Source organism: Micromys minutus (genome assembly GCF_963924665.1).
Source record: "Micromys minutus genome assembly, chromosome: 18".
In the NCBI taxonomy this organism is placed as follows: Eukaryota; Metazoa; Chordata; class Mammalia; order Rodentia; family Muridae; genus Micromys; species Micromys minutus.
The window spans coordinates 47,169,578-47,194,264 of record NC_137953.1 but is presented as its reverse complement, the minus strand read 5'-3'; the positions used below and the strand labels follow the sequence as shown (position 1 = coordinate 47,194,264).

Genomic DNA, 24,687 nt, shown 5'->3' with positions numbered 1-24,687 from the left:
GATATACTAGTTCACATACCAGAGTGAATTGTCATAATAGCACAACACATTCCTAGATTTTCATTATGTGCTGATATTCCTAAATTATTACAAATGAAAAGAAGCCATGTTTATATATATATATATATATATATATATATATATATATATATATATATATATATATATATATATACACACACACACACATATAAAATCTGATGAATGAAAACTTTCAATGTGAATTGTTATCTTTTAAGTTCCCTTGATTAAACATTTACTACTTTTACATTTTGGAAGAAAAATAAAGCTTAAAAAACAACTACCCTCCCCCATCAGTAAAAACAAGATAGGCATCTAGTTAACCTTTAAAGATCTCATAAGAAAAGGTTCATACATTTCCTCTATCAACTAATGTCATTCTGTGAAGCCTGGGCTGATAGACTATGTTAGAAATCCAGTTGGCTCTACAAGACAGACCCTCCCCCCATAAAAAACTTTAGTGTTAATAAAATATGAGTATTTTGTGTCAGAATACAAATGTAGAGAGAAGGACAAAAAAAAAAAAAAAAAAAGGAAAAGAAAAAAACGAAAAGGAAATTTTAGTGCGTTGGTGCATCATCAAAAGAACATTTGAGGATAGCTCTATAAGAATCTGGCATGGTAGTAGTATGGTAAAGTCTTTGATGAAGCTGCAATTCTCATTTGGTCTCCTTGAATTTGGTTTTCTGAGATAGATTTGAAAGTCTAAAGAAGAAATTTACATATAATTTTATATTTGCTGACACTTTATCTTACAGGCCCTCCCTTTCTTTATACACTTATCAATAACTTATTTGCTTTATCCTGTAAATTTCATTATCTCTCAGGCAGTCTATTGCATTAAGCCCTGAGTACCCAATATCACCTCATTTACTTGAGGTGTGCTTGACCTCAACCCTTCTTCTCTCTTTGTTAATGCTCCAACAAGCACTGATATCTCTCTGGAGCATTATCATTTGGCTGTTAGTTCAACTAATAACAACCCTTCATTTGAGCTGATGAAGGTTTATTAAATAAAAACATGTAATAATCCTGGCAATAATGAAAGGAGAGTGGAGCTAGACAGCATCCTGTTTGTAATGGTGAGAGCAGGCTGAGTCTGCATTGTAGCTCTGGGCTTCCTGAGGGAGATGGGGCCCTGAATAGGTCAGATCAGTGGTGTGTCATCAGAATGTTTAAGAATGGACAGTTTTGATTTCCTGACCTGATAACTGTTGATTAGCATACAGGCTGAGGATTTAGGGGAAAAAGATATTCTTGCTCCAGGCATTTGGCCTTGCTCTGTGGTGCATCTATCTTGGGAAGTCTGTTTTAAGTAGTAGACTGTCAGTAACCCTGAGCCCTTCAGACACTGGGAGTGTAGAACCACAGAGAACCAAAAAGTCTGGTTTCTCTAGGGATGGTAGCATCAGAAATTGTGTTTTCTATAGACCTCTAAACCTCACCTCACCTAAACTTCATTATTTCTCCCAGTCTTGAGTGGAGTCCTTTTATTCTGCTTTATATACTCCAACTTCCTTTACTCCTGACATCACCTTCATCGAGTAGTTAGGTCTTGTGACCATTGAGTTGTCCTGTTATAGACAGAAGTAAGTGACACCACTGAGTTTACAGCAGCAGTGGAGATGCTTGTGAGCAGGATTTACTTTTTGTACTTAATATCTCTTCCATGTGGTGTTATAGTCTATTTGTAAAAATGTGCCCAATGCATTTGATACAGTTAAATACAGAGTTGTGGGAAGCTGTGTGTGTGTGTGTGTGTGTGTGTGTGTGTGTGTGTGTGTGTGTGTGTGTGTGTTTAGCAAAGTGGGAATTCATTAAAGAAAGGTCTTAGTGCAGATTTTAGGAAGAGGACACTCTTCAGAGTTCTGTAAAGGATACAACATTTTACAATAATGCTCTGATGTCCCTGATATAGTAAAGCGTCCAGTCCTGCTCCCCAAACTGTTAGGTTTATCAGCCTAAAATAATAACTGATAGAATGGTGTTCTAAATAAATGTTTTTATTCAGGAATAAATGGGTTTATTTATTCCTGTTGCACGTGCTATGACAGCTTTTATAGGCACATTCAAGGAGGCAAAGACTAGAACTTTCCAAGGTTAAACTAGGAAGGTTTTCAAAATTGTTTCAAAACTATTGTCTTTGTCCTCGAGGATCACTGCCAGGGAAGTGTCAGCTCAGGTCTGTACAGAATAGCTGCACAGGCTGCAAAGCAACAGTATCTTTTCTTGTGTAGTTGATGTGGCTTCTGCCCAAGATGGTTGTTTTAAGAGACTCTTTGTAATCTTTTTTTCAGTCTTAGTCCCGTGAGTGAGGACCCCATCCATTTTAGCCTCTGTACTCTTTAGAAGCTGATATAAAGTAAATGACTAAATTGTGGGACAAACTTCTTAATTTTTATTTTATCAAAAATAGGCAGCCCTGGCAAGGACTCATATTTCCTGAAACTTCTCCTTTTTTATTTTATTTTATTTTATTTATTTTTTTGTTGTGGATGAACCAGTACCTCAGATTGTGAAGTCCAGCCTCACCAGTGAGCATTTAGGGTTACACAGCCACCACTTAGGCCCTTTGTGGGCTTGCTGGACTGGTTTGGGTTCTGGTAACCCTTTTTGGAAAACAGTTGCTTTGCCATGCTTTTGCTCTGTTTGCTTGTTTTCTGCGGGAGAGCGATTGTTCTTTCTTTTTTACAAGCTGTGAGTCTGACAGTTTTCATCAGATGAAACAAGCTAAATAGCCAACATGTGATCATTATGACTCCTGACAGCAGCAACACCTGAACCTGTTATCTTTAAAGCTTCCTTAGGTTGCTTTTCTTAGTTCTTATCTGATAAATATTTAAAATTTTGCAAATTAACTTCAGCAAAGCAGAAGCATGTGGAACTAGAAGGATGTAGGATTCATGGTCCCAGGCTTGCTTTGAGATCCGTGTGAGGCGGACCCACAGGGGGGCTGGAGGTTGTGTCTGGCAGTCTGCAGCTCACTGTTTCTTCAGGTAGATAGTTGGGAGTAGGGGGCCATCCAGGAGAGGGAGGTCGAAGCCTTCTGCTTCTCTTCATTTTTGGCTTGTATCTTAATTTCTTTTGGAGATAGCGGCTAATATCATTTATCTCTGTGACTGTTTCCTCTACCAAATTAAAAAAAAGTATTATTTTCTGAATAGCATTTCTTTAATGAAGTTATTGCTCAGAATGGCAAACTTCAAAGTGTTCCTTAAAATGTTTCTATAGATTCACGACAACACACAAAAATTATAGTTACTTAAAAGTCTAAGGGTTGCTGTAGACAGTCAGTTAACTATGAAATAATAATCTCTAGTTCTTGATGTTAATATCAAATTGAGAAATCAAATGCAGGAAGAAACAGGTGATCATGACAGTCCTTTATTATGGATACCTGAGGAGAAAAACTCTAGAGAGATCTGAATAAGTTCAGCAGTCTTTGTTAACCTCTAGTATGACCGTTTTAAGCAGATTAGCAGGAAGCAGCCAGTTGATTCAGAATTTTAAGGGCAAACCTCACAATTATGATGCATACAGAAAAGCAGCTCTGAACTTCTGCAGCAAGCAAGCCTAGTTTACAGAGCAGAGAGATAGCAGTTGAATGATCAGGCAGTTAACCTTTTGCTCAGGCTCACATTGTATAGGAATTTAGGACTGCTCCAGAGATGAGTTTTACACTATAGTGTTTAGCAATTAAAGTATTCTTAACAACATTTTCATGAGATGATGTAACTGTAGTTCAGTAGCCCACTACATTCTCATTATAAATACCTTCATTTATTGTAGATATAGATATAGGCAAAAGGTTTTGAACTTTTGGTTTGGTAATTGTACATTTGGCCTGTGTTTGTGTATTGTACAGAAATGTTTTTTTAAATGCCTATGTTAAAAAACATGGATAATATTCTATATTGAATGACATGCTGTTCTTTTTAGTGTCATTTCTTAAAACATTTTGAAAATTTTGCTTATTTTCATAATCTTAAAGGAAATATGGTTTTTACTCTAAACCAGTTTATTATCTTTATGGCCAGTTTCTAACCTTGCTGACTAGGAAACTGATATTCTGTTGGATAGGGTAAAGGTTCCCAATAGGGTAGCTGCAAATGTCTACACATGGTAATTATGACACCACGTACAAGCTCTTTGCAAGCCTAAACTTCAATAGTTCCAGCATGAAAGGCGAGTTGGGCATGAAGTTCCACCTCCCATGAAAGAGCTCCTAGCAAATCATAGCTTCGAAGGGAGGAAGAAGGATTTTTCTATTGAGTGTAACTACTGATAAGATGATCTTAGCCACACAGCCAAGAATATTTGAGCCTCATGAATTGGCCTTGATGATGGGAAGGGTTGTAGGGTAGGAAGGGAAAGAGAATGGATTTTGGATGAGTTCAGATATGGAGGTGAATGTGTACAAATTTCCCTAAGAAGTATTTAAAGTTCTTTGTAGTATCTTTTTTTATTTACTATGAAGCTTATTTAGAAACATATATAGAAAAAAATTCAATTATTTTTTAGTTAATTCTTTTCTTTTGTTTATCTTCTCTCTCTCTCTCTCTCTCTCTCTCTCTCTCTCTCTCTCTCTCTCTCTCTCTCCTTCTTTCTATTGGATATTTTCTTTATATACATTTCAAATGTTATCCCCTTTCCTGGTTTTATCTCTGGAATCCCACTATCCTATCCCCACTTCCCTTGCCTCTATGAGAGTGTCCACCACCCACCCACTCCTATCTCCCCACCATGGCATTCCCCTACATTGACTTATTGAGCCTTCACAGGGCCAAGGACTTCATCTCTCCTAGATGCCTGATAAGGCCATCCTCTGATACATGTGTTGCTGGAACCATGGGCCCCTCCATGTGTATTCTTTGGTAGGTGGTTTAGTCTCTGGGAACTATGGGGGTCAGGTTGGTTGATATTGTTGTTCTTCCTGTGGGGTTGCAAACCCCTTCAGCTCCTTTGGTCTTTTTTTTTTTTAACTTCTCAATTGGGGACCCCATTCTCAGTCCAATGGTTGGTTGAGAGCATTCAGCTCTATATTTTTCAGGCTCTGCCAGAGCCTCTCAGGAGAAAGCTATATCAGGGACCTGTCAGCATGCACTTCTTGACATCCGCATTATTGTCTGGGTTTGGTGACAGTATATAGGATGAATCCCCACAGTCTTTGGATGGCCCTTCCTTTAGTCTCTGCTCCGAATTTTGTTTTTTCTCCTGTGGCTATTTTGTTCCCCCTTTTAAGAAGGAGTGAAGCATCTCCTCTTTGGTCCTATAACTTCTTGAACTTCGTGTGGTCTGTGAATTGTATCTTGGGTATTCTGAGCTTTTGGGCTAATATTCACTTATCAGTGAGTACATACCTTGTGTGGTCTTTTGTGATTGGGTTACCTGACTCAGGATGATATTTTTTAGTTCCATCCATTTCCATAAGAATTCCATAAAGTCATTGTTTTTAATAGCTGAGTAGTACTTCATTATATAAATGTACCACATTTTCTGTATCCATTCCTCTGTTGAAGGACATCTGAGTTCTTTCCAGCTTCTGGCTATTGCAAATAAGGCTGCTATGAACATGGTAGAGCATGTATCTCTGTTATATATTGGAGCAACTTTTGGGTATATGCCCAGGAGTGGTGTAGCTGGGTCCTTAGGTAGTACTCTGCCCAATTTTCTGAGGAACCGCCAGACTAATTTCCAGAGTGGTCATACCAGCTTGCAATCTCACCAACAATGGAGGAGTGTTCATTTTTCTCCACATCCTCGCCAGCATCTGCTGTCATCTGAGTTTTTGATCTTAGCCATTCTGATTGGTATAAGGTGGAATCTCAGGATTGTTTTGATTTTTATTCCCCTGATGACTAGGGATGTTGAACATTAAAGAAATTAAAGGCGCTTCTCAGCCATTCGATATTCTTCAGTTAAAAATTCTTGGTCTAGCTCTGTACCCCATGTTTTAATAGGGTTATTTGATTCTCTTGGGTCTAACTTCTTGAGTTCTTTGTATATATTGGATATTATCCTTCTATCAGATGTAAAATTAATAAAGATCTTTTTCTAATCTTTTGGTTTCCATTTTTCCTCTTGACAATGTTCTTTGCCTTATAGAGGCTTTGCAATTTTATGAGGTCCCATTTGTCGATCCTTGATCTTAGAGCATAAGCCATTGGTGTTATGTTCAGGAACTTTCCCTCTGTGCTTGTGTTCAAGGCTTTTCCCCACTTTCTCTTCTATTAGTTTCAGTGTATCTGGTTTTATGTGGAGGTCCTTGATTCACTTGGACTTGAGGTTTGTAAGAGGTGATAAGAATGGATCATTTTGTATTCTTCTACATGCTGACCTCCAGTTGAAACATTTGTTGAAAATGCTGTCTTTTCCACTGGATGGATTTCGCTCCTTTGTCAAATATCAAGTGAACATAGGTGTGTGGGTTCATTTCTGTGTCTTCAATTCTATTCCATTGATCTACCTGCCTGTCTCTGTACCAATACCATACAGTTTTTTATCACGATTGCTCTGTAAAATAGCTTGATGTCAGGGATGGTGATTCCTCCAGAAGTTCTTTTATTGTTGAGAATAGTTTTTGTTATCCTGGGTTTTTTGTTGTTCCAAATGAATTTGCAAATTGCTCTTTCCAACTCTATGAAGAATTGAGTTGGAATTTTGATGGTGATTGCATTGAATCTGTAGATTGCTTTTGGCAAAATGGCTGTTTTTACTATATTAATCCTGCCAATCCATGAGTATGGGAGATTTTTCCATATACTGAGATCTTCTTCAATTTCTTTCTTTAGAGACTTGAAGTTCTTGTCATACAGATCTTTCACTTCCTTGGTTAGAGTCACACAAGGTCTTTTATATTGTTTGTGACTATTGTGAAGGGTGTTGTTTTCCTAATTTCTTTCTCAGATTGTTTGTCCTTTAAGTAGAGGAAGGCTCCTGATTTGTTTGAATTAATTGTATGTACAGCCACTTTGCTGAAGTTGTTTATCAGCTCTAGGAGTTCCCTGGTAGAATTTTTGGGATCACTTAAGTATACTATCATATCATTTGCAAATAGTGATATTTTGACTTCTTCCTTTCCAATTTGTATTTCTTGACTTCTTTTTGCTGTCCAATTGCTCTGGCTAGGACTTCCAATACTATATTGACTAGGTAGGGAGAGGGTGGGCAGCCTTGTCTAGTTCTTGATTTTAGTGAGATTGCTTCAAGTTTTTCTCAATTTAGTTTGATGTTTTGCTACTGGTTTGCTGTATATTGCTTTTACTATGTTTAGGTATGTGCCTTGAATTGCTGATCTTTCCAAGACTTTTAACATGAAGGGGTTTTGAATTTTGTCAAATGGTTTCTTAGCATCTAATGAGATGATCATATAGTTTTTTTTCTTTGAGTTTGTTTATATGGTGAATTACATTGATGGATTTCCTTATATTGAACCATTTCTGCATCCCTGGGATGAAGCCTACTTGATCATGATGGATGATCATTTTGATATGTACTTGGGTTCAGTTTTCAAGAATTTCATTGAGTATTTTTAAATCGATATTCATAAGGGAGATTGGTCTGAAGTTTTCTTTCTTTATTGCGTCTTTGTGTGGTTTAGATATATGTGTAATTGTGGCTTCATAGAATGAATTTCGTAGTGTTTCTCTGTTTCTATTTTGTGAAATAGTTTGAAGAGTACTGGTATTCTTTGAAGGTCTGATAGAATTCTGTACTAAATTCAATTGCTCCTGGGGTTTTTATTTTTTCTTTTTTTTTCAGTTGGGAGACTTTTGATAACTGCCTCTATTTCTTTAAGGGTTATGGGGTAGTTTAGATGGTTTATCTGATTTTGATTTAACTTTGGTACCTGGTATCTGTCTAGAAAATTGTTCCTTTCATCCAAAATTTCCAGTTTTATTGAGTATGGCTTTTGTAGTAGGTTCTGATATTTTTTGAATTTCCTCTGTTTCTGTTATATGTCCCTTTTCATTTCTGATTTTGTTAATTTGGATACTGTCCCTGTGCTCTTTGGTTAGTCTGGCTAAGGGTTTATCTATCTTGTTGATTTCTTTTCAAAGAATCAGCTTCTGGTTTTGTTGATTCTTTGTATAGTTTTTATGTTTTTTTCCTACTTGGTTGATTTTGGCCCTGAGTTTGATTATTTTCTGCCTTCTACTCCTCTTGATTGAATTTGATTCTTCAAATTCCATCTGAGAAGAAAGTATATTCTTTTGTGTTATGATGAACTGTCCTATAGGTGTGTCAAAATCATAAGTTCTGTTAGTTTTACTGTGTCTTTGTTCTGTCTTTTTCCCATGAACTGTCCATTGATGAGAGTGTATGTTCATGTTCATCTCTTTCTTTACGTTAGGGAAGTTTTCTTTTATAATTTTATTGAATATACTTACTGGTTCTTTAAGTTGGGAATCTTCATTCTTTTCTATGCCTATTATTCTTATATTTGGTCTTCTCATTGTGTCCTGGATATCCTGGATGTTTTGGGTTAGGAGGTTTTTTACATTTTGCATTTTCTTTGACTGTTGTATCAATGATATCTATGGTATCTTCTGTCCCTGAGACTGTCTCTTCTTTCTATTGTATTCTGTTGGTAATGCTTGCGTCTATGCTTCCTGATCTCTTTCCTAGGTTTTCTATCTCTAGGGCTGTCTTTATGATTTCTTTATTGTTTCTATTTCTATTTTTAGATCCTAAATGGTTTTGTCCAATCCCTTCTCTTGTTTGGTAGTGTTCTTTTGTATTTCTTTAAAGGAGTTATATCCTTTCTCAAGTCCTCGATCTTTATCATGAGATATGATTTCAAATCTGAATCTTGCTTTTTTGGGTGTGATGGGTTATCTAGGACTAGCTGTAGTGGGAGAACTGGGTTCTGATGATGTCAAGGTGCCTTGGTTTCTGTTGCTTATGTTCTTGTGCTTGCCTCTCACCATCTGCTTTTCTCTAGTGCTACCTGCCCTAGCTGTCTCTGACTGGATCCTATTCTTCTTGAGATCCTGATTGTCCATGTGACCAATTTCCTGATGTCCTTTAGTGTTTCTGAGTTCCAGTGCTCCTGGGTGTGTCTGATATCCTGGGAATCTAGGTTCCTCTGTGATCCTGAGCCTGTTAGTATACCTGTGTTCCTGCAGTCCTGTGATCCTGTGATCTCATGGTCCTGGGCATGTTAGAGCATCTGGGTGATAAGCTTCCTCTGGGTTTTGTGGGATTGGGTGTGGCACCAGTGCCCAAGGTCTGCTCAGGGCTCAGGTTCAGTCTGGAAGGTTGATTCTTTTCAATATGTAATAATTTAACTTTAGGGAATGCTGTGTGTTGGAGAATTCTAGGAGTTTATTAAAGACTATTTCATGCATGAATATATGAGATTGATTCTATAAAAAGATCCTTAGACATTTGCTAATTATCTACATTCTGAACATTGTTTGTTTGTCTAGTTGTGTAATTTTAATATGCATTTCTGACATTTTTCAGTGTTGAATGCCATACTTATATACCCAATTTTGATAATTCCAACCTCCTCAAGCCAATTTCTTGTTATATCTCTAATTATGCAGTATCTTAAATTTCTGTTACTGCTTCCATGGTGTGTTATTTTGTGAGTGAGCCATGTCAACACATTCCCTCAGAAGCCCATATCCTGAAGACCACCAGCCTGTGACATGCCTCTTGGTGGTAGGAGTGGCAGGTGCGACTTGGTAGAAATACATTAGATGAAGTATTGTCTTGTTGGCTTTGTGAGGTGAGATGGCATTCACTTTCTCATGCTTCTGCCATATGTATAGTACTGCCACAAGCCCAGAGTGAAAGAATCCTGTCTTAAGGACTGAACCTGCAAAACCATGGGCCATAATAAACATTTCCTCCATTGAAATTACTTTCATTATGTGGGTGTTTCATCCCCATGATGGGAAAATTGATTGATTTACCTAGTGAGCTAATTTATACATTGTCTCTTTCTATATATTCTAAAAAGCTTGCTTGACTTCTGGAATTTTAACTTTGTGAGTTGACTTTGGAGCCTCCCAAATAAAACAATTATGTTTTCTTATAGTCATAAGAGAGTGTTACTCTTCTATTGTTCTTAAGAAACACCATGACCAAGGGTCTTTATAAAAGGAAGTACCTGGGGGCTTGCTAACAGTTTCAGAGTGTTAGTAGATGATTATTATGACAGGGAACATGGTGGTAGGTAGGCAGGTATTGTGCTGGAGCAGTAGCTGAGAGCTCACATCTGATAAAAATGTTGCAGGCAAAGAGAAAAAAACTGGGCTTGTTGTGGGCTTTCAAAATGTAATGCTCACTCCATTGACAAACTTTCTTCAACAAGGCCACATTTAGTAATCCTCTCAACAGTTCCACATTCAACACATGAGCCTATGGATCCATTCTCATTCAAACCTCCACAGTCCATGACCTGGTCTCCACTGCATATGATATGTATATGCATATATAGTCATATCATAATGCAAAATGCATTCGGTTAAACTTCAAAAGTCTTCCATAGTCTTTCAGTTGCAATACTGTTTCAAAAGTTCAGAAGTCCAAAATCTCCTCTGAAACTCAGGGCATCCTCATAAGGGGGTTATTATAACTCCTATAAAAATAAAAAAGTGGGGCTGGAGAGATAGCTCAGCTGTTATGAGCTCTGGCTGCTCTTTTGGGGGTCTTGAGTTCAATTCCCAGCTCTATATGGTAGTTCACAACCATCTGTAATGGGGTTTGATTCCTTGTTCTGGCATACAGGTATACATACTTGTGTACATGCAGACCGAAGCACTCATATTCATAAATAAGCAAATCTTAGAAAAATGTAAATGAAAGAGCAATTTACATACTTCTAACATACAGGAGCCTATAATACACATTGCTATTCCAAAAAGGAGGAAAGGGAGCAGGTAGAGGAAATCCCAGACCAACTCCCAATTCTTTTAGGGTTTTTCCAGTCGCCCATTCCTTCCAGCTTTGTTGATTACAACACAGTCTCTCTCTTGGGCTGGTTTCAGTTCCTGCTGCATTTCACCTTGGCAGCTATGTCATAGCTCTTGCACCTCCAACATCTTGGGGTCTCTATGCAATCTAGGTTTCACTTTCACAGCTTCAAGTACGAGTTTCTCTGGGCCTCCAGGCTCCCTAGTCACAGGTCTGGCCTTAGTGACTTTCCTTGGGTGGAAGATTACACAACACATTTCCTATATCCTCTTGATTCTAAATCCAGAACCACCTGATCAGATCTGCCAAATTCTGATTGCTGGGGCAGGAGTCTAGAGCTCCTTGAATAACATTTACTTATTGCTTAGGCCTAGGAAATCAGTAGGGTTCAGGATTAGCTAGGTCTAGTCTGGTCTCCCCTGAGATTGCCATTCTCTGTTTTATTTAGCACCAGGTTTTTTTTTTAAAACTACCATTACGTTTTATATTTTACTTTGCCTTGTTTGCTGCTCTTCATTGTGTAGTTGCGTTAAGTGGTCACTAATAACCATGTGATGTAGTCACTAATAGGCTATCTGGGAATTTCCTCCTCTGCCAAAGCAATCAATCTAAAACTCTTCAATTTACTCTCCAGTAGATTTTTAAGACAGGGCAAAAAGTAGCCATGCTCTTTTCCAAAATATCACAGAAATGGTCTTTAATTCTCCTCTCCTCTGAAACCTCTTGAGTTGGACCTCCATAGTCTACATTGCTCTCAGTGCCATTGTCTTCCATGTTTCTGCTAGGGTGGTCCGCTAAGTCTACTTATGACATTCAGCTGTTTTTTTCCTAATCCAAAGTCCCCATATCTTCCATATTCTAAACAAACAGCAGCTTGGTCAGGCCTGTCACAGCAGTACCCTAGAATACCTGGGTGCATGACAGCTGGAGGGAAGGCATGGCGCTGCAGAGACAGCTGGCAGTATACATCTGATCCACAAGTTGCAGGTAGAGAGAGAATGAAATTGAGCCTCTTGTGGACTTTTAAAACCTCAAAGCCCATTTCGTGTGACACCCTCCTCCAGGAGGGCCCCCCTGACTAATCCTTTCTAAGCAGTTCCACTAACTGGAGTCCTAACATGGAAACCTGTGAGCCTATGGGACCATTCTTTTTTAAATCACCACAGGCACTCTTCTCTGTTCTCGTTTATGTCGAGATTTTTAAAGTTTGAAGTTCTAGGACAACCCTTGATCTTGTGTATGTGTATAAAATTATATTTGGTTCCAAGGAAACATAGTCAGAAAACTTGTATAAATGACTACAGTGGTGTCCTAAAGAACACTTGTTCAAGTGCTGTATTGCAATACCATGTAAATTCACTCCTGAGTTTTTTCAATTCTTGGAATATGTAGGTACTGTTAAAAATAATTTGTGTGTACCATTTGCCAGGCATAGTGTTGTTTTTATTGAAGTTTAATCTTTTTTTTTTTTTGATTGAGTGGCTTTGGAAGCTGTCTTTGTTACGTATTTTTATGTTTGGGATATGAATTAAATCTCTTCATGTGAATTCCTACAAGCAAGTCAAGTGTGGCTGTGCAGTAGATGGTTTTTAAGCTTAAATATTTTTGGTTGGATTTAATTACCTTAAGGGATAAGGCTATATGATGGGCCACTGGTTTACCAAATTATTTTTTATTTTCTGGATCTAGATGTCACTGAAGGTTAATGCATCCTCTTTTCTTCACTAGAGACTTGAGTTAAAATCCATTTTTAGGGCGTGAGTATAAATGAATTTGTTGTTGCTTTTCCTCCCTTGGGGACACTTTGGTCATTTTAAGAGTCTGCCTTTTCATTTGGAATTACTGGCAGGTTGCCCAGGGCCCAGGGGCTGTCATCGCAGGGGCAGTTGCAAGTCAGTGTGAGAATACGGGCAGGCTTCAGAGGGCAGAGCTGGCCCGGGCTTGTCAGTCTTCCACTCTTGTATCCTTTCCTGCTGTTAACTTGGGGAAACTTATTTGCTACTGACATTTGATTACAGCACATCACAAAACAAGTGATGTGTTTATGGGCGAGCTATTGTACTTTCAGGTGACTCCTTAGACCTCTGTAGATCTGTGATTAATATTTCTTATTACCAATGCATTTCCTGACTTTTGTGTGTGTGTGTGTGTGTGTGTGTGTGTGTGTGTGTGTGTGTGTGTGTCACTGGATGTCCTGGAACTCAATTTGTAGAACCTCCCAAGTTCTAGGATTAAAGGTGTGTGCCACCACCACCTGGCTCTTTTCATGACTTTTATTAACTATTGTTTTTATATGAATGATTTAGTATTGAGGGTCATTTTGTATTTATAATCAGGTTTAATGGCTTCACTCTGTTCCTTTAACTACCTCTAAAATATTTAAAAGCTGAGGATAGCCATAGACCTTCAGGGAGCTGGTGAGCTTTTCTTCTTCTCAGGAATTCTTGTACTTATGTTTTCTTTTTTCTTTCTCATCTTTCCCCTCCACCTTGTAGCCTCAAGTTCCCCTCTTCACCCCTTTCCCCATTCTTAAGTAATAATACTTAGAATATGCCCTTCACCTTTTTTCTTTCCGGATATATAAGATCATTATCACATAGAGAAGTAATTGTACTTACACAGAGAAGGAGATCACACCTCATGTGCTCCTTCCCACTTTGCAGTTACCACTCAGATTTTCAAGTCAGTTTAATTCTGTGGATCTTTCAGCTTCTCTATTGTAGGCATTTCTGTATGATTTCATTCATTCAGCCCTTCTTGCCTTTAAAATCTTTTCAGCCATCTTAAGAGCATCTCCTTTGTACTGTATCTTAAGTTCTCCATTTCAGTCCCCTCTGTTTAATCAGGTTGGATCAGGCTATCAAGAAAGAGGTCATGATTGCTACTTCCCACCTATATGCACGCACAAGTACATTTACCTTCATGTGCCTGTGAATATGAGAAAAGAAAACAGCTTGGTTCTTTATAGTTACACATGTGACCTCAGCCAACAGAGCTATCTGGCTGATGATCACCAGGAGAATAAGCTATTAAAAATGTATACCTTGATTTAATTTTAATTTTAAAGAGTAACTTTTATTAAGAAGTTGATTTCAAGCCAGTTTCAACTACAACAGTGCTAGGAAGCCTGAGGCAAGAGGAATATGAGTTTAAAGTTATCTAGGGCCACCTAGTTAGACCCTCTCTCAAAACAAACAATCTAAAAAAAAAAAACCCCAAAATACCCTTCCCCCTCAAGAAGTTGATTTCGCCATCAGCATTGAGATTCTAGTGAAAATATGAATCAATGTAGTTATTTTACATGTGTTTTTGGACAAGCAATGTGTATGGGAGTAAATATGGCTTTGCTGTGTTGCTTTACATGCATTTATGTGTTGTATTTATTTTTAGCAAGTCCTTAAGGGCCAGACTAGGTTAGTCCACACAATACTGAGCAGTCTGATATTGCATACACAGTTCCCATTACTCCTTTTAGATGGTACTGTAAAAAAAACCCACTCTTTTTCTTTATGGTGCTACAAGACTCTTTACTTGTACTTGACTTTCTTTTCCCTTCTAGGTGTCAGCAGTGGAGTCTCTGGAGGGTCCTCTGCTCCAGGTGGAAGGACTCAGTGATCTCAGGCTGGAACTTCACAGCAAGAAGATGAACCTGCACTTGGTTCTTATAGAGGAACTGCACCGACATCTGTATATCAAATCCACTAGCCGGGTTGTACAGCGTAACAAGGAAAAAGGGAAGATGAGGTGGGTTAAGGAACCTCTCTACTACAATGTCTTGTGGCAGTAACATTATTTGAAGAAACATTCTTTGAATTCCAGAATATATATTCATCTTCCTTATCTTGTAATATACTGTTTCTGAACTCATAGAAGGTTTTATAATAAAAAATATGGCATATTTTCAGAGAGGCTAAAGTTTGTTCATTCATTCATTGTATATTGTTCTGGTCTCCTCTGTAAGGATATGTTAGAAAAGTCTTGTGGGCCTGTTGTTACTAATGGATCAGAGACATTCTTGTGCTCTCAGAAGGAACTGAGAAGGAACTCCTTCAATTAAACAGTGAAGTCAGCAATGATAAAAACACTGAGATCTAGGAACTGAAGTTGAAGGTTTAGTAGGGTCTTCTCAGCTTTAGCTAATTTGTTCTGGAGGAGCTCAGGTGAGGTTTAAGGAAGACTGTGCTTTGAATCTTTGGCTTGTAGCACAGCCCTATGTATTATAGTCTAGGTAGGTTCAGGAAAACCATTACGTTAGTGTAGATATGGAGTGGAGTCAGGCTGGATCTTAGATAGTCGGCCATTGCAGTTATGTGGTAGCTGCCCTTCTCAGAAGGTCTTTCATGCACTGTCTGCTGAAATATACACATGTATGCCTTTTCATCCAGCTGTATTCCAGGAGAGCACTGTAAGTAGTGCATGCTGGGAATGAAGTCTTTCAAGTCTTGTGCTATTTGAACAGCAACAAAAGACATCTTTATGGGTGATGCTTCTGTATAATCAGAGACTCAGACATTGAAAGAGAAATTTCGTCTTCTGACTAGCATATGTGTAGTAGACAAACTGCCCATATATTGAGCTACTGAGTTTGTACTCCAGAATAACTTCAAGACTAGCTGTGAATGAGCGACTGTCAGTTACCATTTTAGTAGAGTATTCTGCTGGACACAGTGTGAACAGAATAACCAGAGGTTCAGAAATAGTAATTAGAATGCACATAGCCATTTCTGTTTTCTTACATTTTAAAGTTATCTTATAAAATAATAGAGTTCTTGAACTTTTTTATACATCCTTCATTATGGTTAACTCTCCCTCCCATTCCTCATCTTCTTCATTCCTACTTCTGTGTCCACTTAAACATTATCACCATCTGTACTTTCATATTACGTATGAGGAACTGAAATTTTTGAATGGGCTGCAGACTGGTTGGCTACATAGTAAATTCTAGGCTAGCCAAAGAGTGAAAACATTGTCTAAAATAATAAGACAAAACAAGCAACAACAACAAAATTGTAGTTAGGAAGATGGCTTAGTATCTGAGAACATTTGCTCTAAGAATGAGCGAACCCAAGTTCAAATCCCCAGCATCCTTATAAAAACCAGAATTGAGTGAGTGTGTATCTGTAGCTCCAGCATTTGGGACAGAGACAAACATATGAGGAATTTACTGGCCAGTCAGCATAGCCAAAGCAGTGATATTTCTGTTCCATGAGAGATTCTATTTCAAATAATGGAAGGCAGAGAAGCAATTGAGAAAGACATTTGACACCAACCTCTGGCCTCCATGTATCTGTGCACACATCCTTGCATACATGTGTATGTACATTCTACACATACACACAATGAAATGGAATAAATAAAAAACGAAGATCTCGGGTAGGGGTGCAGCAGAAGAAAAGGAGGGAGAGAGGGAGAAGAGAGGGAGAGAAATCGAGAGCATGGATACATAGTCAAAGCTGTATTCTGAAGAAATGAACAGATGTGAAGACTGTCCGCTTTGTAGTACGTAGATGTCTGATTCATTTAAACCCAGTCGATATGTTTGATACTGTCACATCTAAAGTCTACTTAGAAGAACAAGTATGCAACAGTTGTTTAAGAAAATGAAGAAAGGAAGTTCTGAGGAGGCTTTCTTCATATGACATTCAAGTATACCATAATGCTACTCAAAGCAGAGCAGAGAATGCAAGTGGAGACATTGTTGGGACAAAGCAGAGTCCTGAAATCAAGCTTATGACTCACAGAAATAAATTCAGATACCTGTCTTTCATATACAGAATGTTGTAGCCAGATACCAAAATCATATGATAAAACTTGATAGGCATTGACAATATGAGAGTTTGTGTGGAGCGGGCTTTTCTGAGCACTCAGACAATTCATAAATAATAATGTTAAATAACTTATTTATTTCAAAACTGAAGACATTTATAGTAAATTGGAGCAAAAGTTAAAACATCAACTTAAAAATATGTACCAAGGCTCCCTCTAAAGTGTGAAACTACTCAGAGTAATAAAAGAGAAGGGATGTCATTTTTTCAGACAAACCTAAACAAATTCAGACATATCATGATTAGAGAAATATAGACTTGAGAAATCAAGTATGGTTTTTGACCATCAGATAGCCAATGTCCATAGCGTATTGTCTTGTTAGGAGTGGGGGGAAAATAGTTTTTTTTCCTTGGTTGAATAACCAATATGCCTCTTTAGAAAATAAAATTTAACTATGAAATTCCATTTCTTGGTTCACATCCTATTTAAAATATTACATGTTTATGAAAATATATGTAGTATGATGTTTATTGTGACATTATTGTTAAACCCACACAACTAAGATTGGTGTAGCGTAGCATGCCTTAAATCCCAGCTCTGTTAACTGTGTCTCAAGACCGTATCCCATGGCCCACACAAAGGGGCACCCCCCAAAACAACTCCCTTGCTCCTTACAAAGCTCAATACAACTTTCATGCTTATCACAAAGAACATGGTTGAATGAATTACATCTGTTCCGTGTAACCCAACAGCCGAAAATGAATGACCTCTAGCATATAGAGAAAGACCTCTATATGCTTACTTGGTAAGATGTTTGAGATGTACTACCGCACCCTTAAATCAAACCAGTATATTATCTGGGCATATTTGTAGTTGACCAGAAGGCCCCTAGAAGGGTTATGCAGAACATTCATTATTGTGGGAAGTAGAAGTGAGGAGTGAAGACCGGGAGAAGGTTTTCCTGCGAGCCCACAGGCATGCTTTACTTTAACAGTAACAGTGGTTACTCTTGACGATTTGACACTTTTCTTTTTCCTTGAAATGAAACAAGGTTTTACAGTTTGAAAGGACAATCTGAGATGGCGGATATGTGCATGTGTGCAAGCATGACTCTTCTGGTATGTATGTGTAGGTCTGTATATTGAGTACATGAACAGACATGTATTTTGATAGTTATTACACCAAGTGGGTTATATTCTTCATATGTTTGTATAGAAGTTCTTCCTTTATCATCACATGAGATCCTGGGTCAGTACTTGCTTCAACCTTACTTCTTTGTGTGTCTCCTGACATGCTGTACTGGTAGAGATCACTACAGATCCTGTGGGTTTGGTATTTATTTTGGTGTTCAAGCGTGTAAAGCATATTTTGAATCTCTTTGTGTTACTTGTATTGTTCTGTGTATTTTTACCTATTTAACCATTTTTGTTCTATCTTTCAGTTCTATTTTCTTTTTCCTTAGATGTAACCAGCTTAGCTGCATTCTATATTATCTTCAACTTTGATCTATCATTTGAAGACATGACTCTTTCCTCAGTTTTTCTGATTTCTAAGTCACTCACTGTTCATTCTGTATTTTTAGCCAGATCTTGGAACCATACAGAATTACTGTGTTAATGATTCCCATTCCTTTTATGATCTCTGATAGATATTTTGCAGCTCAGTCTGATTTAACCAACTTTTATGAATATTTTTGATCTTCTACAGCTACTATACTAGCTGTTCTGTTATAGAGGTGACCATATTAGATATTAATTTTATAGTGTAAAGCTTAACTCATTTCCGTTTGCCTTTGACAGTCAAATCTACCAATTGAGCTGGACCTGGGAATTTTGTAATAATTGAACACACACACACACACACACACACACACACACACACACACTCACACAGAGAGAGAGAGAGAGAGATTACAAACTAGCAATTACAAATCCAAGGAGCAGAAATTGGCTGTAATTAAAACAAATGTTTTACAAGCTGGAGGACTTCTAACTGTTCTTTTTTTTAAAAAAATAAAAGAACATTTTTCACGGATTTGAAAATTAAACATGTATTGAATAGGTCCTAGCAAGGTGGGTGGTTAATTTGTGACCAGAAAGTCCTTGCATAAATTACAGTGGTGTGGGATTTGGGTAAATTATGGTGGCAGCTGGCTGTTGTTGTTGTGGTATAGCATAGGTTTGTCATGTTGCAGTGTTGCTTTTTATGTAACCAAAACCCACATCACTCACAGTACACATTGATATGCATCAATAATTGCTGTGTTGTCTTCACCTCAGCTGTGGATGATTCTGAGTGGGGTAAAAACAAAAGTTATCATGTGTATTTAAAACATATCTGCTATTCACATTTCTTTCAAAATAAAACAATTCAGAGCATTCTTACTAATTAGGAACTTCAAGAGTCTTTCGCTTATTTTGTTTTCTAAAATAACTCTCAGATTCAAAGACCTATGAGGAAATTAATTAATATTTTTTTCAGTTTTCTCTCTGATGCATGGTGAGACGAGGACTCTGTTTTGCAATGAAGGCAAAGGTTCATTTAATGTTCTGTGCTGAATAGCACCTATGACTCTAGTTGGTAAATGAATAGGTGTGGAGTCTTTCTCTGACAGTTTTGAAACCAAGCCCTGTTGTACTTAATGACCTGATTGGGGGGGGTGGTCTCGCTCTGCTCCTGGGGGAAGGTAGCTCCTCACTGCAGGTCCCAGGGAAGGCTGCTTCTGGCGAGCTCTGCTGGCTTGCTTGAATTCAGGCTGGGAGTTATGGGAACTAGTTGCAGCGGGGTGCCCCCAGGCCTGTGAATTTTGGCAGGCCAAGACTCAGCCCTGTGCTCAGATTACAGCCCTGCTGGCCAGGGCCATAAACCCCTGCCTGACTGTTAGAAAAGTGCAGAGCCTGGGATAAAGTGTTCACAGAGGACGAAGGAATCAGGACCACAAAGAAGCCAGGACCGAGTAGAAGGTTTCAACGTGTGTCTTTATTTTTGCGCTTCTCTCCTTTGTTCTGTTCTTTTTAAACAGCCCAGGATCCAATCACCGGATTCTCATACATTTGCCTCTAAGATTAGCCATAGTTGTTTTTCTAATGCTGTGTGTGTGTGTGTGTGTGTGTGTGTGTGTGTGTGTGTGTGTGTGTGTGCAGAGGAGGGACTTAGAGACTTAGAGAGTGGCTGATTTGGCTAGAGTCTCTGTCACTCTTTCCTGTGGAGGTGGGGTTTGGGGCTTGCCTAGAGCCTTGTACATCTGCCCCATTGTGGTGCATCCAGGCAAAGTGGATCTGCAATTGGGAGTTCAGAAGGCACTTCCGGTTGACAGTTACCTGTCTTCGGGGTTTTGACTGAACTTGACCTCTCACATTTCCACTTTGACCCTTTAAACCCACAAAGCCCTTCAGTAGAAATTCAAGAAAAACCAGTAGTAGTGACACATGCCTTCAGTCCCAGTACTTGGAGGGCAGAAGCAGGTGGCTATCTGTTTGAAGCTATCCTTGTCTATATGTTGAGTTCCAGGACAGCTGGATGGTCTCAGAAAACACCAGATAAAAAGAAGTTGAAGGGAAACCCTAAATATTATTTCCAGAGGTACTTGCCGACTTGCTTTTGAATTAGTGTTCACAGAGGATAAAATCAAAGCCTAAGAGAAAGTGTGTGTGTGTCTGTGAGAGAGAGAGGGGGGTGTGGGGGACGGAGGGACGGAGGTGGGGAAGGGACGGAGGGAAAGAGAGAAAGGGTTAGAAGGAGGGAGGGAGGAAGTATAGTACATGTAAATGTAGTTTTTAATAAATTGATTTTATTAAAATTTGTTGGCATTTGAAGGTACTTCTGGCTTTGATTATAAAGTTTAGCAGCTAAGTTTTTTAAGTAGCAAGCCATTTATTACCCTGTATCTTTCAGAAACAAAATTTTAGGTTTTATTGAGAAAATACTTGTAGATGATGGTCCAAAAGTCAATTCTTTGTCATCTGTCTGAGTAGAATTTTGTCTATACCAGCCTCTGCACAAGGCATCCATTACACTCTCAGTGTGTACCAGCCTCTGCACAAGGCATCCTTTACACTCTCAGTGTGTACCAGCCTCTGCACAAGGCATCCATTACACTCTCAGTGTGTACCAGCCTCTGCACAAGGCATCCTTTACACTCTCAGTGTGTATCAGCCTCTGCACAAGGCATCCATTACACTCTCAGTGTGTACCAGCCTCTGCACAAGGCATCCATTACACTCTCAGTGTGTACCAGCCTCTGCACAAGGCATCCATTACACTCTCAGTGTGTACCAGCATCCACACAGGCACAACTTGTACTTGTTTATTTTTAGAAGTGACAGGCAGTATTCCAGCTATACATAAAACTCTGTTTTCCTGCTCATTGATATTTTTATTTATTCTACTATACACATAACTCCTCCAGTTTTTTAAATATTTATAAATTATGTATATAATTTTCCTGTCACTTATAGGTGAAATTAACTTTTTCAAAATTGCTCAGTAGCTGCACTGTATCTCCCAATGATTATCTTGTTTCTATGGACTGCATATCTGGGGACTAGGGATGTGTGCAGACCTCATCTTGTTGGGAATACTATGAAGGTAGCAGAAGAGTTAAGAGAAAAAAATTGAGAGTTCAAAGAGACATGGTATACATGACTATAACTTGGTGCTTTAGAGGCTAAGGCAGGAACTCGAGTTTGAGGTTAGCTACATAGTAGGACTGTTGGCACATTTTTAAAAAATGCTATTTTATGAGGTTCTTATTTCTCTACTTTCCTTTTAACCCTATTGCACCCTAATTTCTTCCAACTTCCCAACACTTGGTAAGAGAGAAAGTGTTAGAAGAGAAAGAGGATGTAGACCCCTATGCCTACTCCCTGTTGATTAAGCTTACTTTCTGCTGATTTGGGTTGTCAAGGTCCTTGGGGCAAGTCTAATCTTCACCATCCAGAATTTTCAGAATTCCAGCAACCCAGCATTAGCAAATGCAGGGAGCAGCTCAGCTGCAGGGAGCAGCACAGCTGCAGGGAGCAGCACAGCAGCAGGGAGCAGCACAGCTGCAGGGAGCAGCTCTGCTGCAGGGAGCAGCACAGCAACAGGGAGCAGCACAGCAGCAGGGAGCAGCACAGCAGTAGGGAGCAGCTCAGCAGCAGGGAGCAGCTCAGCAGCAGGGAGCAGCATAGCAGCAGGGAGCAGCGCAGCAGCAGGGAGCAGCACAGCAGCAGGGAGCAGCACAGCAGCAGGGAGCAGCACAGCAGCAGGGAGCAGCTCAGCAGCAGGGAGCAGCACAGCAGCAGGGAGCAGCACAGCAGCAGGGAGCAGCACAGCTGCAGGGAGCAGCACAGCTGCAGGGAGCAGCTCAGCAGCAGGGAGCAGCACAGCTGCAGGGAGCAGCACAGCAGCAGGGAGCAGCTCAGTTGCAGGGAGCAGCAGCACAGCAGCAGGGAGCAGCTCAGTTGCAGGGAGCAGCAGCACAGCAGCAGGGAGCAGCTCAGCAGCAGGGAGCAGCACAGCAGTAGGGAGCAGCACAGCAGCAGGGAGCAGCACAGCAGCAGGAAGCAGCGCAGCAGTAGGGAGCAGCTCAGCAGCAGGGAGCAGCACAGCAATAGGGAGCAGCACAGCAGCAGGGAGCAGCTCAGTTGCAGGGAGCAGCAGCACAGCAGCAGGGAGCAGCACAGCAGCAGGGAGCAGCTCAGCAGCAGGGAGCAGCTCAACAGCAGGGAGCAGCACAGCAGCATGGAGCAGCAGCTGCTATAGGCCCTCTAGGGCTCTCTCCTTTATACCCTTTCCTGAGTTCCCAGAATTAAACTATCAACAGCTGGCAAAAATCATCCCCTTCCCCCCACAAGCTCAGGACAATCTCAGTTAAATACTGTGGACAATCTGAAGCAGCCCCATATCCCACAGATGAGAAGATTGAAAGAAAAACATACTCATATGACATAACTGGTTTTTTAAAGAAACCAAAACTCTTACTACATAGGACCTTGTTTCAAAAAACATCAAAATAACAATGAACAACAGTTTATTGAACATATAGATGATTGGATTTACTTAGGATGATTTAGGTAATTATAAACATGAAAACATGATGTTTTATTTCCACAGAGAAGACTTAATTGGAAATACTATCCCAGTTCATTTTCTACTACTTATATATCTACTAGAGTGTGTGATGTTTGCTTTATCTTAGTCACACTTTCTAGTCAACACTGAGCACAGTGCCAACTACTAATATATTACAGAAATTATCTGGGTAACAATCCCCACTCACCTTAGTGAAAATGGAGAAGTTAGTGACTCCCATATTATCTGCCATTCCTGGGATAATGGATCATACATCGATATCATGGAATAAAAGTAGTGTTAGTATAAGTGACAATTTTATTCTTTAACAATGTTTTTTTCCAAACATTTCTGAAATAATACTGACTGTTAGAAATGCAGGGGTGTAGCTCAGAGGTAATATTCTTTTATGTAGCAGGGGTTTGATTTCTACCATTGTAAAGGAGGAAAAGGAAAGGGAAAATATGTGTAACACTTAAACATAGTGCTTTTGTTACAGAAGTGTTATGGGAAGAGGCTGGGAGGGTCTAGATTAGTGGTATGTGGGTTGCTACCCCTTTGGAAATTAACTGATCTTTCACAGGGATGGTGTAGTAGATATTCTGCATATTTATATTACAATTCTTAGCAGTAGCAAAATTACAGTTATAAAGTAGTAACAAAAATAATTTTATGATTGGGGGGCCACCACAACATGAAGAACTGCATTAAAGAGTCTTAGCTTTAGGAAAGTTGAAAACCATTGGTTTAAATGTTCTTCTCAATTGGATTTCTCCTCCATCTTGTCAGAAGTCTTTCTTGTGGGCTTGGTTCTTCCCTTCTCTTGTGCCTTCTCTCCCTCAAAAGAATCAGTTTGTGAATGATCTATTACTATTATTGTGTTTTGGAATGGAAGAAAGTGAGAACTGTAGTTTGTGTTGGACTCAGAGAAACTACTGCTGTCTAGGCAGTATGGTTAGATGATTCAGGATTCAGTTTGCTGTGGCCAGGGCCCAAGCTATACTTGCTTTGACATTCCCAGGCACTATGCCATTTATTACCTTTATGTCTTCTCTGAGCCACTTGTTTATTTTAGTGGCTTCAAATTAGGGACTAGGGTTTACTGAAATAGTAGTGCTGAATAAGTAAGTCTTTTCTGAGAAAGTCTTAAAAGTCAACCTTTATAGTGATTCTTGACTTGTCAAAAGTTCTGAGTATATTTTAAAGACAGTGACTGAATAGGAGTAAACTGAAAAGTAAGTAAAAAGTGATCTTGAAGAACATAAGTTTATAGTTGTCATCATGTTACTGCAGCTTTATTTACTCATAAGAAATCTTTGCTTCATGTAGAAAGGAGTTCACATGGTTGCTTGGCATAATTTTATTATGAGATGATCATTTAGACAGTCCACAATATCCTTATAATAACTCTGGTAAACAGTTGGGACTCTTAGAGGACATCTATAAACCTCCAGCTGTGGCAACTGCTGCATTATTAATGTACTTGTGAGGTAGAGTTTTGGGCACTAAATGGGACTTCAGTTGGTCTTGGAGAAAGTAGTAACTGCTGCTTGCTTTCCCCACAGTTCTCATGGCAAAGATGCCTCTCCAGGTCCTCTGATGGATGTTTCAAACATCCCTACTCCACGAAAATTCCTTGATGCTACTCAGTATTCTACTGCTGGAGGCTCAAGTGGTAAGTTGCTTTTATTATATGCCTCAGTCCTTGTATATTAGAAAGGCATGCAAAGTTCTATGATAGCCTGTGCTGTGCCTTTGAGACCCTCACAGGAAATAGATATAAAGTCACTAGGAGGACCTGTTGCATTATTGAGGGTGAAAACTGGCAGCTCACTGGCTTGTCTGCAGATTCCAGCTTTGAGTACATTTTATTTCAGTGGTACTGTTTTCTAAGCTTGCATTTGAATGCTCTTTGGTAGA

At 39.1% G+C, this 24,687-nt stretch overlaps 1 protein-coding gene across 1 annotated transcript in view; it reads left to right on the top strand.

Moving 5' to 3' along the window:
* EXOC4 (exocyst complex component 4) overlaps positions 1 to 24,687 on the top strand; it is a 715,182-nt gene that overhangs the window by 38,755 nt on the left and 651,740 nt on the right. Inside the window, exons 4-5 of the mRNA XM_080931809.1 lie at positions 14,507 to 14,691; positions 24,333 to 24,442. Coding sequence (XP_080787935.1) covers positions 14,507 to 14,691; positions 24,333 to 24,442 — 295 coding nt within the window. The remainder of the gene's footprint in view (positions 1 to 14,506; positions 14,692 to 24,332; positions 24,443 to 24,687) is intronic.